General features: G+C 43.4%; 1 protein-coding gene across 2 annotated transcripts; it reads right to left on the minus strand.

The window, feature by feature from the left end:
- Positions 1-1,994: 1,994 nt before the first annotated feature.
- Positions 1,995-18,654, minus strand: LOC110497602 (dihydropyrimidinase-related protein 5). Of its 2 annotated transcripts, none has more exons than XM_021573810.2 (14): positions 18,486-18,654; positions 16,373-16,427; positions 16,013-16,225; positions 12,350-12,508; positions 10,478-10,657; positions 9,867-9,935; positions 9,538-9,582; positions 9,282-9,357; positions 7,288-7,444; positions 6,145-6,286; positions 5,731-5,873; positions 4,479-4,686; positions 4,047-4,212; positions 1,995-3,837 (listed from the first exon to the last, which is right to left on the minus strand). In XM_021573810.2, exons 2-14 carry the CDS (start codon positions 16,418-16,420, stop codon positions 3,752-3,754), a joined length of 1,692 nt encoding a protein of 563 aa, XP_021429485.1. In that variant the 5' UTR covers positions 16,421-16,427; positions 18,486-18,654; the 3' UTR covers positions 1,995-3,751. The 2 variants fall into 2 exon arrangements, with proteins under 2 accessions (XP_021429485.1, XP_021429487.1); XM_021573812.2 differs by lacking the exon at positions 18,486-18,654 and adding an exon at positions 17,718-17,988.
- Positions 18,655-18,914: the final 260 nt, after the last annotated feature.

Consider the following 18,914-nt stretch of genomic DNA (forward strand, 5'->3'; position numbering starts at 1 on the left):
TCGGGCCATTTCCGTCTACCGGAATTCAGCCAACTTTGCCGGCATCTTACCAGAATCCCACAGAAGTGGCACGATTCAAATTTAAATACATTTATACAAAATGACCCGATTTAGTAATTCAAAATATTACTATTACACATTTTATGCATACAAATTATACACATCCACCCCCCCAAAAAAATGATCTCGGAGGAAACACCATACACCTGGTGACTGTGTCAGCATGCATGCGCCTGGCCCGCCACAAGAGTCACTACACCTGATGGGACAAGGACATGCCGGCCGGCCAAACCCTCCCCTAACTCGGACGATGCTGGGCCAATTGTGCATTGCCTCATGGGTCTCCCGGTCGCGGCCGGCACGGGTATCGAACTAGCATCTGTAGCAATGCAGTTTGCACTGTGATGCGGTGTCTCCCGAGTGTCCACTGTGCCACTCGGGAGGCTCCATCCACAAAGTTTTTAATGCTTATCAATTGCCTTGCACAAAGTATCAAAATACAACTTAAACATGACTATTAAATAATTTTATTTAAATGTTAATTGTATTTTTTGATCACAGAAACACTTAGAAAATATGGAAAAATAAATAAATAATGAAATGTTAATTATATAAAGCAGACTGTGTAATCTTCTGCCAGAGAGTAGCCCCAATCGGCCTGAGACCCAAGTAATACATTTGGGCCAGATAACTCACACCGGAATTGGCCCGAGCCCCAAGTAATACATTTGGGCCAGATAACTCACACCGGAATTTGCCCAAGCTCAATCTCCGCATCCTAGCCATAAGTAATACTGCCTAAGACGGCCCAGACTCGGGCCACATTACCTCGGCCGAGTCTGACTCTCAGCCAAGTGCCCCGACTCTCAGACGGAATCGGCCCAGATTCACTCTGCTAGCTGGGATGCTAAGTAGTTGCAAAGTAGTTTAAAGGCAGTAAGTAGTTGAAAAGTTGCTAATTAGCTAAAATGCTAAAGTTGTTCGTGATGAGATTAAAACGGGCAACCTTTGGGATGCTAGATCTTCGTTATACTCCCACCCATCCACCGCAACAATTTGGTTTTTGCCTTAATTAAGTAACCATCTGTTTTATGTAAATCCCAAATGTAACATATCATACTCATTTGTACTATGCTACGTCTAGTCTATGAGACCAGGCTGCAACCATACGCTCCAAAATGCGATGTGGTTCGACAAGAACACTGACATTTTACCAAGGCAGAGATGCACAGAGACTCACTCGGACACAGCAGTGGACGCATAAATTCTGGACTAATGGCAGTGGCCAAATGTCACCTTTTGGTGTTTTGTTTAAACGATGTTTAAACGTGCGTGGATAGCCTAGTAAAGGAGCCCTTTGAAGAGATTAGTTGTGTTTGTGCCTCTATAAAAAGGTAATACATTTTAAAAGTTAAATGACAAATCTTTACGACTAGGCTCACAGAGATCCTATTGAATTAGGCTAAAAGAGATTCATCGGCCGTGATTGGGAATCCCATAGGGCGTGTCGCACAATTGGCCCAGCGTCGTTTGGGTTTGTTCGGGGTAGGCCGTCATTGTAAATAAGAATGTGTTCTTAACTGACATGCCTAGTTAAATAAAGGTAAAAAATGAAATAAATACAAATGCACGTCCCAAGGAATCCCAGATAGCACGGACCCCACCACTACCGACGCTTCGTCTGCAACAATTCAGGAACTAATGCGCATGCGCGGGACTCCATGCTGTTAGAGGCGAGTCTATGGTAAATATATAAATAGGACTTTGACCTATTATAGTGAGTAGTCACTAGCCTACATGCTCTTAGTCCTCCATAGAGCTTTGCTAAAGACCGATGTGGTTATTGGGGTCGTTTTACTCATGTTATAGGCTATTACATGCTAAAGCAACACAATTGTACATACATTGCAATGTATTGAACCCCATTTGCCAAATACAGTATAGGCTATAGGGCCTATTATGTTTTATCTTTTTTTAAGAAACACAATTCAAGCTTGAAATTTCCGTGTGGTTTATTTGCACTCAATCATGTGATAAAGAGCTGCAAGAACACATAGGATAAAACAAAACCAAACCTCAGTGAAAACACAGTAGGCTATTCAGCACCAGTGAGGACCGCTTACACTGCAGTCATATCATGTACAGTGTGGTTTGGACTATGGCAAAACAATAAAGTATATTCTTCACAAACAAAAAGTTATATGATATGTTCTCAGTAGCTTACAATGGAACAGTGTCAAGACAATTTGAAACCCCAAAAAAACATCAGTGGTTTTCGTTGACACAATCTTGAATAAGCATGCCGTCCAGTAATATAATGACAGTGCATTGTTGAATGACATAAACACATAACAAACCTGAAGAACTTGCATTTGTCCATTTCCATTATAATACCCACGATTCAATCAAATTAGATTATGCACTTCTCTTACCCAATCGACAGTGTTACAACATTGGAAGTGTCAACCCAAAAGATATACAAAACTGTCCAATACTTTTCAGTGCAAGACCAGAATTCCTCAGTGTTGTAACAAAAAAAAAGAATCCCAAAGACATAAAAGTGGTATGTGCTCAGTCGTTAGTTTGCACATCCTAAAAAGAATCACAATCATAAACATGCTATCTCTAGTAACTGTATATGTGTTTAATGTGAGACTTCTCTTGTGAGAAAAAGGCATTTCCGAGTGAAGCTAGCTAAACTTGTCGCTAAACAGACAGAGAAAAGTAAAGAAATATCATATCACCACTTACACATAGAATGATGCTAAATATGAGTCATATCAGTGCCTCACATATCATTTGTTCTATGCCACAACATACATACAGTAAACACAGCGTAGGTTCATTCACATTGATGGGAGATGAGATGACCAGGAAGGAAGAGAGTGCTACGATATTCAACTCTGAACAGCAACATAGAAGCTATAACGACTCTGAACTTACTTAGCCTACGTATTTTGATGCCCGATGTCATCCTTAGTTGTTCAGGACTCGTGATTATACTTTTGACAGCGCTGTCAAGGGGAATGACATCTTTTCAAATAACATTGTAAGATAAAACCCTTTTTTTTTTTTTTAAGTATCAGCTTGCATTTGACTTTTCGTCAAAATTAGACAAATGGAATCACGTTATTTCATGTCAAGTGCTTTGAGATATTGTGTAGTAAATAACTAATCACGTGAATTCATGACTGTTCTGTATTGGTAGAAAAAGTTGTTTTGTTACACATAAAATCATGTAAGGAAAAGGCAGCTAAGTAGTACATGATACAAGTGCAATATTGTAGGTTAAACAGTGAGGTAAACCAATGATCAACTCAACCCCATCCTCCCCTCATCCCCCTTAAAACCATTAGTGTATAATGACATTGAGTACTTCCTCTAAAATACATACATTTATCCAAAACAGTCAACTAGCAACTTAGCTACCGTGCAAATTTAGTTTAGATTTGTCAAAAATGTGTTAAGCCCAATATTGTTCAGGGTTTGACCATACAGGCAGATATTCCAAGAAATATTAAAATGACGTCAATGTCATATGAATGTTACTCAGACCCTGTCGTCATATATACACTAAATACGTGAGTTCGTTTTTTGAAATAACATGTAAGATTTTCTTTTCTTTCTATGCTTTCTGGGTGAACGTAACAAGCCGTTTGTCTTAGTTGACCCTGAACTTTCCTTCAGGTTTCATTCTAATAGAGAACTACGGTAATTGTTTGGTTCTAGAACTCACTACTCTTCCACACAGTTACCAGATGCCACTGGATCGACCACCTGGGGGGGCCAGAATCCTTGCAGAAGATCTCTTTGGGATTTTATCATCAACCTGGGCACCTGGAGAGATTGATAAAACAAAAAGTGGCAAATAACAATCTGTTAGGTTCACAAAATGTAGCTAATTGTGCATCTTTCCAGTAGAGATTGAAACACATAGATATAGTAGATACTGCATTAGAGCTGGTGATTAATAAAGTTATATAGGCCTTAGAGGGAGAGATGCAAATTATACAATTCCAAATTGCAAAGCGATGTGTGTGTGTTACCAGAGAGGCTGAAGCTGGACTCATGCAGGTCTCTCTGTCCTCCGTGCTTGGTGTGTGGTCGTGTTGGAGTGTCCCCATCACATGGTCCACAGTCCTTCTTCCCAGAATTCATCAACGCTACATCTCCTACGTAGGGCTCACGCTCCACGGCCTTCAGGGCCTGACACTGAGAGAGAGACACACACACGTGCACACGAGTAAGCAGAGATGCAAACACAGACACACGCACACACACACATAGACACACACAATAATTAGCCTCTGGTTATACACACAGTCATAACACGTGAATAATACTTTATGACAATCAAGACAATCTGAAGCAGGTACGGAAAGTGTATGCGATTCAAAGATCACCTTTCATCTGCGGCAAAATTCATAGGTAAAGGTACATTTTCAAATCCACATCCTGTTGATGGCTTTTTAGAATACCTTCTCCCGCTGCACCATCTTCTTGTAGAGGTAGTCAGGGAAGGTTCTGAGAGGATAGAACTTCCCAGAGCCCTCGGAGCACGTGAACACTCCGTTCTCATAGACCAAACGACCACGGCTAATGGTAACCAGTGGGACACCATGGCAGCGAAGACTCTCGTACAGGTTGTAGTCTCCACCCTGCACCTGTGTGTCCACAGAGATGGTCCTGGACACAGAGAAATATTTTGTCTTAACACATACAATAGGTTATTGGTCTCGTGTGGCTCAGTTTGATAAGACAAGTATCTGGTAAGTGGCATATATTATTATTGTTACTCTATACTGGGGCGGCAGGGTAGCCTAGTGGTTAGAGTGTTGTACTAGTAACTGTAAAGGTTGCAAGTTCAAATCCCCAAGCTGACAAGGTCTGTCGTTCTGCCCCTGAACAGGCAGTTAACCCATTGAAAATAAGAATTTGTTCTTAACTGACTTGCCTAGTTAAATAAAGGTTAAAAAAATAAATGTAATTAAAATAAATACTCTTAGAGGTAAAGGTTTCTGAAATAACCTTTTGGGTTGCCACACCGGCATAATCTTTCTAGTTGAAAAAGGTTCCAAGAGGAACCCCTCTGAAAAGGGTATTCGGGGAACCCCTGAGTAAAGGTTCAAACCGGAATATTTTTGTGACAACATTTTTTTCCTTTTTAATAATATATTGTAGAGGTGTCAGCCTATCAGATAGGAGGTGTGGCTTATTGTAGGCGTGGCTTTCAGGTAGTTATTTCTGGCCACCCGTTAATGTAAATGTCATTCCTGTTCATCATGTTACGTTTGAATACTGTAAATTTAAAAAAGTTATTGAACATTTTTGCATATTACATACTTTTATATAATAATAACATGACTGATTACATATAGTAATAAAGTTGCATAGGCATCTTGAGGAACTCACCTCTGTTAGCCTCATTAACTCTAAAGGGTGGCCCAAAAATATCTATCTGAAAGCCACACCCCTTCTAAGCCACATCTCCACTCCAGGGTTCTCCAGGAACCCATTGCTACATTGAACCATTAAAGATTCCTCCAAGAACCCCTCGACTAACCAAAGGTGCAAATATGAACCGTTTACTAGCAATGGTTCCTCGAGTCGCCACTAATTCTAAGAGTGTATAAAATAAAAAACCTTAGCATCCCCCAGAGGGTAAACGGTCGCCGTAGCGGTAGTAGTGAGAAGGGAGGGAGTGAGGGGACCGTAGATACGGTTACATACCTGGTCCCTTCAGGGTCCCAGACCACCACGTCAGCGTCAGCCCCTGGGATGATCCTACCCTTCCTGGGGTACAGGTTGTAGATCTTAGCTGCGTTGGAGCTGGTCACCGCAACAAAACGGTTCTCGTCCATCTTGCCTCCAACCTACAGTAGCAGAGGGTCAAAATGCTCCATGTCAGAGGGAGCCAAAACATGTTATCAACATGTCAAGCACTAAACTCAAACAGCATATGTGTTTGACGGGGACCACGCACAACAAATATTGCAACAGATACATGTCCAACGGCAACAAGGTATCATGGTAGTAGTTAGTTACAGCAGTCACAATAGCAGATCCAGCCTTTCTGTTGTCTTTCTATACAGCCATAGATCTTTGCCTAAGTACAAACAGTAGAGATACATCACGTTTGCTTACCACTCCTCTTTCCCAGATGACACTCATGCGGTCCTGGGTGCCCGGGACTCCGTGGGGGATCTTTGTGAAGTCGTCCTTGCCCATAGCCTTCTGTTTGGTGGTGAAGGGGCGGTGGTCAGACGCCACTACGTTCAGTGTGTCACTGTAGCGGGTCAGAGAGAAGGAGGAGAGGATAGGTCAGGGGGAAAATATAGGGAACGCAAATATCAATTCTATTAACTTTGATAACACTGTGTTCAGAGTTTCACTGTTAAAGCCTAGAGAGGAGGCGAGTACACGTCAGGGGGGAAATTATTATATATTTTTTTTACCCCCTTTTTCTCCCCAATTTCGTGGTATCCAATTGTTAGTAGTTACTATCTTGTCTCATCGCTACAACTCCCGTACGGGCTCGGTCGAGAGCCATGCATCCTCCGAAACACAACCCAACCAAGCCGCACTGCTTCTTAACACAGCGCACATCCAACCCGGAAGCCAGACGCACCAACGTGTCGGAGGAAACACCGTACACCTAGCAACCTGGTCAGTGTGCACTGCGCCCAGCCCACCACAGGAGTTGCTGGTGCGCGATGAGACAAGGATATCCCTACCGGCCAAACCCTCCCTAACCCGGACGATGCTAGGCCAATTGTGCGTCGTCCCATGGACCTCCCGGTCCTGGCCAGCTGCGACAGAGCCTGGGCTCGAACCCAGGGTCTCTGGAGGCACTGCGATGCAACATTTTGTTGAAATTTTATAATACCAAAAGCAAAAATGATTTATATATATTAATGAGTGCTACACTCGCTGATAAGACTGGTGCCTGGATTCAATCCAGGTATGATTTGGGCACAGCTGAATAAATCACCTTCAGCAGGGTACAAAGGAAATGTGCCCCTCTTACTTCCCAAGTAGACTCATCAGGTAGGTTTGTGTGTGTGTGTGTGTGTGTGTGTGTGTGAGTGTGAGTGTGAGTGTGAGTGTGAGTGTGTGTGTGTGTGAGTGTGAGTGTGTGTGTGTGTGTGTGTGTGTGTGAGTGTGTGTGTGTGTGTGTGTGTGTGTGTGTGTGTGTGTGTGTGTGAGTGTGAGTGTGAGTGTGTGTGTGTGTGTGAGTGTGAGTGTGAGTGTGTGTGTGTGAGTGTGAGTGTGTGTGTGTGCTCTTACTTTCCCAGTAGACTCATCAGGTAGTTGGGTGTGTTTGGGTCCAGGCGTAGAGGAGGAACAGTGACGTAGGCTGCAGCATGGGCCCAGTCCTGATGGTAGTACTGCAGACCGTTCAGCACCGCATGGGCTGTGGTGGTCTCCCCATGGACCACTTTACCTATAGGCAGATTATATAGATGGATTTATACATATCCATATACAGAGCCTTCGGAAAGTATTCAGACCCCTTTGACTTTTTCCGCATTTTGTTACATTACAGCCTTATTCAAAAAATTATTCAATCGTTTTTTCATCAATCTACACACAATACCCTATAGTGACAAAGCAAAAAACAGTATTTTAGAAATATTAGCTAATTTATATAAATATAAAAAACTTTAATATTACATTTACATAAGTATTCAGACCCTTTACTCAGTACTTTGTTGAAGCACCTTTGGCAGTGATTACAGCATCGAGTCTTCTTAGGTATGACGCTACAAGCTTGGAAGACATGTCTTTGGGGAGTTTTTCCCATTCTTCTCTGCAGATCCTCTCAAGCTCTGTCAGGTTGGGTGGGGAGTGTTGCAGCACAGCTATTTTCAGGTCTCTCCAGAGGTGTTCGATCGGGTTCAAGTCCAGGCTCTGGCTGGGCAACTCAAGGACATTCAGAAACCTGTCCCCAAGCCATTCCAGCATCTTGGCTGTGTGCTTAGGGTTATTGTCCTGCTGTAAGGCGAACCACACCAGTCAGGTCCTGAGTGCTTTGGAGCAGGTTTTCATCAAGGATCTCTCTGTACTTTGCTCCGTTCATCTTTGCCTCGATCCTGACTAGTCTTCCCTTCCCTCCGCTGAAAAACAATCCCCACAGCATGATTCTGCCACCAAAGAGTTCAATCTTGGTTTCATCAGACCAGATAATCTTGTTTCTCATGGTCGGAGAGTCTTTAGGTGCCTTTTTTCAAACTCCAAGCGGGCTGTCATGTGCCCTTTACTGAGGAGTGGCTTCCGTCTGGCCACTTTACCATAAAGGCCTGATTGGTGGAGTGCAGCAGAGATGGTTGTCCTTCTGGAAGGTTCTCCCATCTCCACAGAGAAACTCTGGAGCTCTGTCAGAGTGACCACCGGGTTCTTGGTCACCTCCCTGACCAAGGCCCTTCTCTCCTGATTGCTCAGTTTGGCCCGGGCGGACAGCTTTAGGAAGAGTCTCGGTGGTTCCAAACTTCTTCCATTTAAGAATGATGGAGGCCACTGTGTTCTTGGGGACCTTCAATGCTGCAGATAATCTTTTGGGTAACCTTCCCCAGATCTGTGCCTCGACACAATCCTGCTTCGGAGCTCTAAGGACAATTCCTTCGACCTCCTTGGCTTGGTTTTTGCTCTGACATTAACTGTCAATTGTGGGACCTTATATAGACAGGTGTGGTGTGTACCTTTCCAAATCATGTCTAATCAATTGAATTTACCACAGGTGGACTCCAATCAAGTTGTAGAAACATCTCAAGGATGATCGATGGATACAGGATGCACCTGAGCTCAATTTCGAGTCTCATAGCAAAAGGTCTGAATACTTATGTAAATAAGGTTTCTGTTTTTTTATTTTTTTTTATACATTTTAAAACATTTCTAAAATCGGTTTTCGCTTTGTCATTATGGGGTATCGTGTGTAGATTGCTGAGGATTTTTTTTTATTAATCAATTTTAGAATAAGGCTGTATCGTTACAAAATGTAGAAAAAGTCAAGGGGTCTGAATACTTTCTGAAGGCACTGGACTATGATGTGTAGTATTGGCCAGTTACTGTAACTAACAAACAAACAGACAGACAGACAGACAGACAGACAGACAGACAGACAGACAGACAGACAGACAGGGTTCCAAAAGCACTTGTAGTGAAGATCAGCCCAAGCCAGCAAACCACATGAAAAGTAATCCGCGGTATGCACAGGACAGGATACGACAGGACAGAACAAGACAGGATACGACAGGACAGGATAAGATATGCCTTGGCCTTACCCTGCATCTTGGCTGTGGCAAGCACATCTCCTGCTGACATGCTGGACACGTTGACAAGGTAGATAGGACAGTGGGCCTGAAAGGGAACGACAGAGAGTGAGACAACATGTCTTAGAAAGAGTTTCACCAGAAGAAAACATGCCAAATGCAGGACTGGTTCCAGATACTGCAGGGTATTTCGGGGGGCAGTTACCATTGTACTGAAGTGCTTGATGATAAAGAGAATGCAACAACTTGACACAGAACACACACTCACCCTATTGGCGATGGTGATCGCCCGATGGGTGGCCTCTGCCTCCAGCTGTGAGAAAGAAAAAACAATCGGATATTGTGTTGAGTTGGTAGGGTCATTACAATATTATGAAGGGCTGATCTCTATAACATAGGCACTGGAAATGCTTCACTGGGAAAACAATAAGACAAAATAACTGTAACTGCTATGTCTATGAAGTCATGAAAGAAAAGGGAAGGAGTATGTGTCCATTATGAGCACAGACTACATCTACAGACTACATATATAATAATATCATGAGAATATACGCCATTTAGCAGATGCTTTTATCCAAAGAGTAAAGAGTGTCTTACCTCCTCTGGTCTGCTGATCTCAATGCCCTCTGGGCCGCTGATTCCCAGGTCCAATGCCTCTTTGGCTCCCTAGAAAACACACAGGAATCCTGTTTGTGCTGTATCACTGATAGAAACCGGATGTGCACTAAATATGGCTGACGGTTCAACCATCACGAACGTTGGATGTCCGTTCAAGTCATTTGAACTCTACGGCAGGGATGGGCAACTTCGATAGGGGTGGGGGCCACAAAAAAACGGGAACTCATCACGATGGGGCACAAAGGTGCGTGGGTCAGTTACAATGGTCGTCGTCCCCCCCCCTTCCAAAAAAGTTGCTCTATGGGCTCTGTCTCACCTCTGACCTTACCACACAACAGCCCTAGTCTCCTTTGTGTGAATAAAACTGCTTACTGTGATGACAGTCCCTCTGTCAAACCAGCACCAGTCAGTTTCTCACACTTTTGTAAACTGTTTGTGTCAGCCAGTTTCTTACAGTTGGATAGATAAGGGGTTTTAAAAGTAATGAATGAAATTAAGCTGACTTTGTCGTATTTCTTTCTGAACAAAGACATGATGGAAGAAAAGTCATTGATGTGGGACTACATATCAAACCAGATTCGGAGACTCACCTCGGCCACTAGTTCTCCGTTCTCAGCGTGTACACGGGCCACGGCCCCGATGTCCTTACAGTTCTGTAGGGCCTGGAAAAGCTCTGAGTCCCTCAGCATGAACAGGTCCTTATAGGCCATGAACATCTGGAACGAGTTGATCCCTTTATCTCTCACCAGGCTCTCCATCTCAGCACGCACCTACAGGTCAGGGGTTAGAGGTCAGAGTTCACCTGAACAAGATGAACACAGTCAGGAGTAGGGCTGTTACAGTGACCGTATTACAGCCGCACCGACGGCCACGAGTCATGACGGCAGTCAAATTGCAAGTGACCGTTTAGTCACGGTAACTAGGCTTCTCCAAGCTCTGATGCTGCTGGTCATTAGTAGCCTACAAAACTTGCTAACTGCCTGGTACTCAGCACTCTATTGTCCCTTCATGAGAGCCCATGAGCTCATGTTGCTCAACATTTCTATAGGCTATGCAATTGTGTGAGAAAACAGAGTGATGGCCTCTGTTAAAAAGAGGAGGATCCCATCAGCCCTTCTATAGACTAGGCCTACTATATTGTTTTCTCAACTTTCCTAATATTAAGCACATTGCTTCTCTTTATAACAGGAGTATAGCCTACCTGGCTGGCATGAAAATGAACCACGGGAAACACGTTCTCCATACACCATTTAAGTGCATAGATGACATGTATTTTGACCTCCCGCCCCTGTTTCGATTACAGGTGCATGACAATGGTCCATTCTAAATCAAAACAAATGTCACACATATATTATTTAGTATAAGTAAAGATTAAATCAAGAATAGTCTAAATGGGTGACAATATTAGCCTATCACTTCTATATTATCACTTGAGAATGATAACCATCTTAAGGCAAGAAACACTGCATGCTTTTTTTAATGCAACTTTTTCAAATCATAGTCCCACACCTCATGTAGCTTAGCCCATGGGCCTATATGTTCTGATAAGGTTTGAATCACAACTAAACTGGACAAATAACTTCTTAAAATGAAGCACATTAATCCGCTATTCAATGTGTATAGAGCCTAACTGGCATACATATGCAGTGCGTGAGTTTCAAGTGAGTTTCAAGTTTGGCGAAGATAATTTGAACCCATAAAAATGCACCTTCATAATAAAAGCATTACATGCATAATTGCATTTGTGGTCACTTTAGATAATGGTGTTTTACTGCTAACGCAACATTCGCGCTTATAGCCTACTGCCGTGTGCATTACTGTGCATATAAAGTGAAGAAATAGCCTAATAGTTAATCAACATTTTAAGCTAAACGTTCTGATCTGTTGCTTCAGGCTCATTGCTCATTGTCCCAAACATAGTCTGGGACAACTGTCCCAGACTCTGTGTGGAATATTTATTTATCGCACAGAATAGAACACGTCAACATTTGTACAATGGGGGATAGTAGATTGACATAGGCTAGTAGTGCTTTTGCTGTTCGTTAGGCCTACCCATCTTGTTGGCTGACGAACAGTAAATGTGGACAGTTCTTCCAATAGCTTCAATATGCGCCTCAGGAATTGGCGCAGTTGCGTCCCCGATGTGCCTGTCTTCACTTGTTTGTAGCCTGTGAGAAAGACCCGATCACGTGACGGACAGCCAGCAGTTATTTCCTTGACAATCACAGGCTGACAAAATGGCGTGACCGCCACAGCCTTAGTCAGGAGTCATACCTTTTCATACTATTGTGCCAACCTGAATCGTAGTGTGTTGGCATCGATATTGTCCTTTCAGTGACATTTGCAAGCACAGTTCCAGCAACTATGGCGGATGTGTAACCAGGTCAGTGCAGTACAGATCTTAGCTGAGTTAAATGAAACGCGTATGAAAACACCAGCTATCAAGGGAGTGTGACAGTTACCTTGGGCCCCCACCAGGTGACCCCCATATGCAGGGCGTAATCGCAGCAGGCTTTATTGTCGGCCTGGGAGCGGGCCTTCTCGTAGGCTTCCAGTAGAGATTCATTCTTCTCTGGTAATACATGTCCTATAACCATGGTGGTACCTCCAGCCAGAGCTGCCTGTTGACAGAACCACCAGCATCTCAGATCAGAGAAGAGACAAACATTAAAATGATGGATACCATTTTACATAAAGGTATATTATACTGAACAAAAATAGAAACGTAACCTGTTGGTCCCATGTTTCATGAGGTGAAATGTACTTCTTTTCCCTTCCATACTCACTAAAATAGTATTTCTCTCAAATTTTGCGCACATGCCCAGCAACTTGGGGAGTATTTCTGTCCGTAATAAAGTACTTTTGTGGGGAATGACTCATTCTTATTGGCTGGGCATGGCTCCCCAGTGGGTGGGCCTGGCTCCCAAATGGGTGGGCCTTTGCCCTCCAAGGCCAGCCATGGCTGTGCCCCTGACCAGTCATGTGAAATCCATAGTTTAGGGCCTAATGAATTTATATACATTGACTGATTTCCTTATATGAACTGTAGCTCATTATAATTATTGAAATGGTTGCATGCTGCATTTATATTGCTGTTCAGTATAGGTACTACGTTACATTAAGAAATACTTTATAAAAGTGTTTGTAAATGGTTTATAAGTAGGAGGACGCCGAGACACAACACAGTTAAGTATCGCTAGGCAAAGGCTCCATAATGATGTCTGGTCTGGTTAATTAATGCCAATGACACTACAGGGTTAATATATGCATCCATTATTCTCTATAAATTCCGGGGGCGAGACATAATTAACACGCCAACATACCTCAGGTTGAAAACCAACAGTAAAAGGTGTCAATTACCCCTAATGTTTATTTACTGGATGGGGGGTGAAAAACATCCATCGGTAACTAGATTAGAACATGGGAAGGGGACTGGGAGATAACCCGTGGAGTATAACGAAAAGATATTACAGAGCATGATGATGTATATCAAGGAACTGTCAGTCCTTTCATTGTTTATTACACTATCAATCAGCTATCCATTCAGGGCTGTTTACAGCTGAAGCAAAGGCAGACGTACTAGATCGAAGATGTAGTAACGAGGAACACATTATATGGCCCGTCGAGATAGTAAAACTGATATATATATATATATACATATATATATCCCAGAGATTCCAAGGTATGAAAGCTTGACTACTGCTCCATTACATATGTGTGAGTGTACTAAATCCTTACAAAACCAGGTTGATACTGATGTGAACAACAAATACATTCTATATGAAATCTTTCCAAATACTTGTAGTCTGTTACTAAGTGAATGCTCCAAAGAGCATCTTTGAGTCAGCTGACCCTAGAGAGAGTGGAGTACTGTCTGGTAAGGATTGGGGGTGTGTCTAGTGTGTTGGAGAACTATTGTCTTCAAGCACAATGGCCTGGGTGAAAAGGCTTCGCAGCAGTCTTTGCAGCAGCCTGACGGTAGCCATGGAAACAGAAACTGATCTGCATTTGTCTCTGTACTCTAGCCGGGCAGCACGGCAGCAGCTGCCCGGCTAGACAGATCCGCCAACCCCAGTAGAGCAGAAAGATAACATCTCCTTGGCTAGCTTGTCATTTATGCCTAAAAACACAGCTATGTTCTCAGACTCTAAATGTCATCTCTGGGTGGTAGAGAATAGAGAATGATGATTGATGAGTCATGCATGCCCTGAGGTGATCTGGGATAGCCCCAGTCTCAGTGTGTGACCCTCCACCATTTTCTCTCTCTCTCTCTCCCTCTCTCTCTCTCTCGTCTGTCTCCTTCTCTTTCTCATTCTATCTTTGTCTGTCTGTCTGTCTGTCTCGCTCTCTCTCTCTCTATCCCTGTAGCATCTTCTCTCGCTCTCATCTGTCTCTCATTCTCTCTTTGTCTCACTCTCTCTATCTCTCTGTCTGTCTCTCCCTTATCTATCTCTCGCTATCCCTCCACCATCTTCTCTCTCCAGTCTGTTCAGTGCCCTGCTGTGCTGACTGCGTCAGGAGTCAGCACACCCTGCTACAGCTTCCACAGCTTTCTGCCACATTATCTATATAAATAATTTATGGGGTAGGTGAGATATGTAATAAAATATAATAAAGATGACTCAGAATAACGGAGAATATTATATAATAAATAACTTGAGTCAGCAGCCTTATGTATCCACTATCTTTGTCTAAATCAAAGCAGCATCTCTGAGTCTGAACCACGCCCAGTTTATTACTGTAGTAGCTCTCTGAATATTTCTTGGTCTCTACCCAAATCCCTAATCAACCCTCAGCTCCTAGCTACTTCTGTAGATCAAAGAGTAATTACTTGGTAATTTGGTAATTACTTCAATGTGCCTTCTGATAGGCTGAGAGGGGTTTTGGCCTATCGTTTACACCTATCATAATCTTTCACATCTACAGGACAGGAGTGTCTAGGGATGAGGGGATGAGGGGCTAGGGCAGGGGTGGGCAAACATTTGGCTCGAGGGTCACATCAGGATTTTGAAATTCAACGGAGGGACGCATTTTTTGGGGGACCAATTGTTTGTTAAAATCAATTCGCGGGGGCTTCCCGAGTGGCGCAGCGGTCTAAGGCACTGCATCGTAGTGCTTGAGACGTCACTACAGACTCGGGTTCGAGTTTCCTCTGACATATTGGTGCGGCTGGCTTCTGGGTTAAGAGGGCATTGTGTCAAGAAGCAGTGCGGCTTGGCTGGGTCGTGTTTTCGGAGGACGCACGGCTCTCGACCTTCGCCTCTCCTGAGCTCGTACGGGAGTTGCAGCAATGGGACAAGACTGTAACTACCAATTGGACACCACAAAATTGGGGGGGGAAATTATGTCTCGCGGACTGGATTGAAGTGTCCGGCGGGCCGTACTTTGCCCCCCCCCCCCCTCCCCCTTGGGGTAGGGGTTTACTTGGGATTCAGAGTGTGAGGTTATTTTCTCACATTCCAAGGCAAGCTGAGAAGATGAGTTTATTTAGTTGCCAGGGTACATGGCGGTCCACTGGGTTACGGGGAGAGGAAAATATGTTTGCCAGATGGTCGTTTCCCACTAGACTGGGCCAATTATTGTGTATTAAATGGTACATACTAATTATGTATCTGTTTTTCCAGTTCAGTTCAATGACCTACCATATTAGTATAATGTATTACTAAATTCCCAGAGGGTATTGTAATAATGACGTCATTGCAACCATTTTGCTTCCACTGGGATTTGAATTGCTGTAACTGAGTATTTGGCATTGCTAGACAAACCTTGCCACAGGTTTCTACCAAAATACATACATAAGGAGAGTAATGCCAGAGTCCTAAAGCACCAGCCCTTTTTAATCAATGAACCAACCAATCAAATGTGATTGACCCAGACCCCTTTTTGCAACCACATATCACAAGGTTTTGTTCAGTAACCCTGCCTTAATCTCCAGAGCATGCAGCAGCACAGTGGCAAAGAAAATCTCCCTAGAAGGAAGAAACCTGGAGAGGAATCAGAATCAGATGAGAGACCCATCCTGCACTGGCTATACCGGGTTACCGAGGGTAATGCCAGTGTCGTTAAGCATGGTACTTCCTCTCAACCTCACAGACAGTCGTAGAAAAGCTGTAGATCCTTCGTACCTTGGTGCCGCTATAGTAGTCGTCTACGGTGGTAGCGTTCATGAAACTCTGCTGCAGGTGCACGCTGGTGTCAATCCCCCCGGGGAGGACCAGTTTCCCAGAGGCGTCAATCACCTTGGCCCCTCCTGGGATCATCAGCCCCTCCCCCACCTGCTGGATGATGCCGTTCTCAATGTACACATCCGCCTCCTGCGTGACGTCATCGTTCACCACCTGGTGTCAAAAAGGGAGAAAAAGAGAAATCAGGTGTTGGACAGAAGAAAATGCATAAATTAAACAGGAAATAGTTTTGTAATGCTTCACAATCATTTACTTTAGACGAACATAGAACAGCCCAACAACAACAGTCAACACACCCACCTTGCCACCCTTGATTAGGATCCTGGTTGTCGCTGAACTGGAAGACATGATGGCTCTGGAAGAGAGAGATTAGAAGTGAAGGGTTGACAAAAACACTACCATGCTTTTCTCATTTGTGGTGCAGGGAGTTACAGCCCCAAAATGGATATTGTAGAAGAAAAAACGTTTTTTAAGACCTCTGCATATTTTCTCAGGAAGAGAGACAAGCAGACAAAAAAAAAAAAATTCACTCTCATGGAGAACCATTTTAGTTTCTGACCAGTTATACCACCTCAACTACAACTAGGCAGACAAGCTATGGTACCACTTACTTTCTTTGGTATTGCATTCAGATGTGAGGAGGCAGTGACCCACTGAAGAACACAAATGAATTGCTGTGTTCTAAAACAAGCTATAGCACAATAAACATTGTGTTCTCAACTTGGCATGGCCAGGCTGCTGTGACATCAACGAATGGGCCTGAGGCGGTGTCTGTCACTGAGTATGACCAAACATCCCTTAGCTTAGGTGTCCGTCTGCCTGCCTGGACTAAAACTGTTCAACAAGTCACACACTGGTTCACACTTTTCATTCATAATCATCATTCCCCCCCCCCCCCCCCCCCCCCTTTCTAAAAACGACATGTAGCACATTATAAAGTGAACCTGTACATACATATTGTAGAAGTGTGCTGTGGTACGAGACAAAGACAAATTTCTTATCGCATCCGAACTTTAAAATATTTCAATATTCCAATACTATAATCTTTCTTGGATTAATATGAATAAAATGATAAATATCCCTACAGGCACTCCTCCTCTTTATGTGTGTGTGTCTAGGTGGGTGTGGGAGTGGTAATGTATGTGACAGTGTGGGTGAGGCAGCCAGCAAGTTTACCACATGCTCTCTATCCTCATGGATCCAGATTCGGAGCTGAGATCATCTATATAAAACGATGACATCTTGCACATGAATGCTCAAGACTCAAATCAAGGTCAACCGTAAAGGCAAGACAGCTGATGTCTAAAACGTCATATCATGTTCATTTTGAAAGGAAGAGAATATGCACCAACCATTGGTTATCCATCACTTCCACTGACCCACATCTGGCTGAGTGTTCTAGGATTTAGGATTAATGAATGAATGAAGTTACAACAATATGCCTTTCATGGATAGAATAGAAACAAATAGCCTACAGGCTACCTAAAAAAGAATCGACTCATTTTAGGGTGGAGCACAACTCATCAGTCTAGGCTAGCGTACAAATAAAAGGAAGGCAGTCTTCTGTAACTACAATAATTGTCGAAGCTAAATCTATTACTATTACAAACAGCGTTTAGCATATTCACACAAAATTGACACAAACCTGGAAATTACAGTAGCCAACGTAGATATTTGGAAAATTGATCATGGAGTTTGAAACGTCCCAAATAGATTCCCTCATAAAGTATAGCCATTTCAAGGTTTATAGCCTAAACCTGTTATAGGCTAGTCTGTAATAAATACGGACAGGACACACATGTCATTTACTAAGGTTTTAAATCACTATGTAAATAGATATAAAATGATAAATTCCACATCCCACTTGACACAAAGAAACACCGGCCTTCATCCCTCAGAATACATAACCGACCCAGAAAACGATTTCCAAAACCCTCCTACCCTCCCCATGATGACGGAACACTCCATAATAATCTCCCTCTTCCATCCCACCGCCTAAAAATCATGTTGCACTTGCATCGTAGTAATCGATGGGCCAAATTCATATATACCGTTCCATATACCGTCTGCCGGTATGATCATGTAGGTTCTAATTTCGACTACACCCCCCCCCCCCCCCCCCCCCCCACACACACACACACACACAAAAAAGCCAATGAATGGCATGAAAGGAATCAGGATGGCAAAATCAGAAATGAAAAATACGCAGTCAGGTCTCCGGGTAGCAATCCCTTTACATTCAGCCAGTCGGCATAATAAACAAAGTATCCACATAAAGCAAGCATCCGTGTCTAGGGACGATCCATACACCCGCATAGTTTGGGCCCTCAAATCGAAGCCTCTTCACATAATTCTTAGTAAATAGCCTATCAGTACGCTATAAAGTTGCACATCTCAATCGCGCTCCACATACCTCTCCTAAAGGCCTACGGCTCCAAAACGCCTTTTCGGTTACTTTATGATAGACTACAACAGCACCAATCCGTTGAATGAGACGAACACTTGCTGCAGCCAGGGGCAGATGCTTCACTCTGAATCCAGCCTGCTCAACCTCAGGTCGCAGCATCCAAGTCCGTGCGACGTGCAGACGCTCCAATCACCGATAGGGAACGCAGACTCGGTCACCAGATTAACCAATTACTTTGCACTTCAGGCGTGTCCATTTGGAAGGGGCTGTACCATTGTGGGAGGAACTGGGTGTGAACTGTGATTACAGGAAAGGAAAGATCATGGATAAAGCAAGGAGGTCATATAATCACTAGCCTATAAATTACAATACACAGTATTTCTAAATAATTCATTAAGTATACTATTCAGATGTGCGGTTTGTGTAATCGTTATG

The sequence above is a fragment of the Oncorhynchus mykiss genome, chromosome 19, assembly GCF_013265735.2.
Source record: "Oncorhynchus mykiss isolate Arlee chromosome 19, USDA_OmykA_1.1, whole genome shotgun sequence".
Classification (NCBI taxonomy): domain Eukaryota; kingdom Metazoa; phylum Chordata; class Actinopteri; order Salmoniformes; family Salmonidae; genus Oncorhynchus; species Oncorhynchus mykiss.

Coding starts and splice junctions, on each gene's coding strand:
- LOC110497602 (XM_021573810.2), bottom strand. CDS start 16,420: ATGTCTTCCAGTTCAGCGACAACCAGGATCCTAATCAAGGGTGGCAAG. Junction 4,687..5,730: donor TGGGACCCTGAAGGGACCAG/GTATGTAACCGT, acceptor CTCTGTGTCCAG/GACCATCTCTGTGGACACAC. Junction 3,838..4,046: donor GTCCAGCTTCAGCCTCTCTG/GTAACACACACA, acceptor CAATCTCTCCAG/GTGCCCAGGTTGATGATAAA.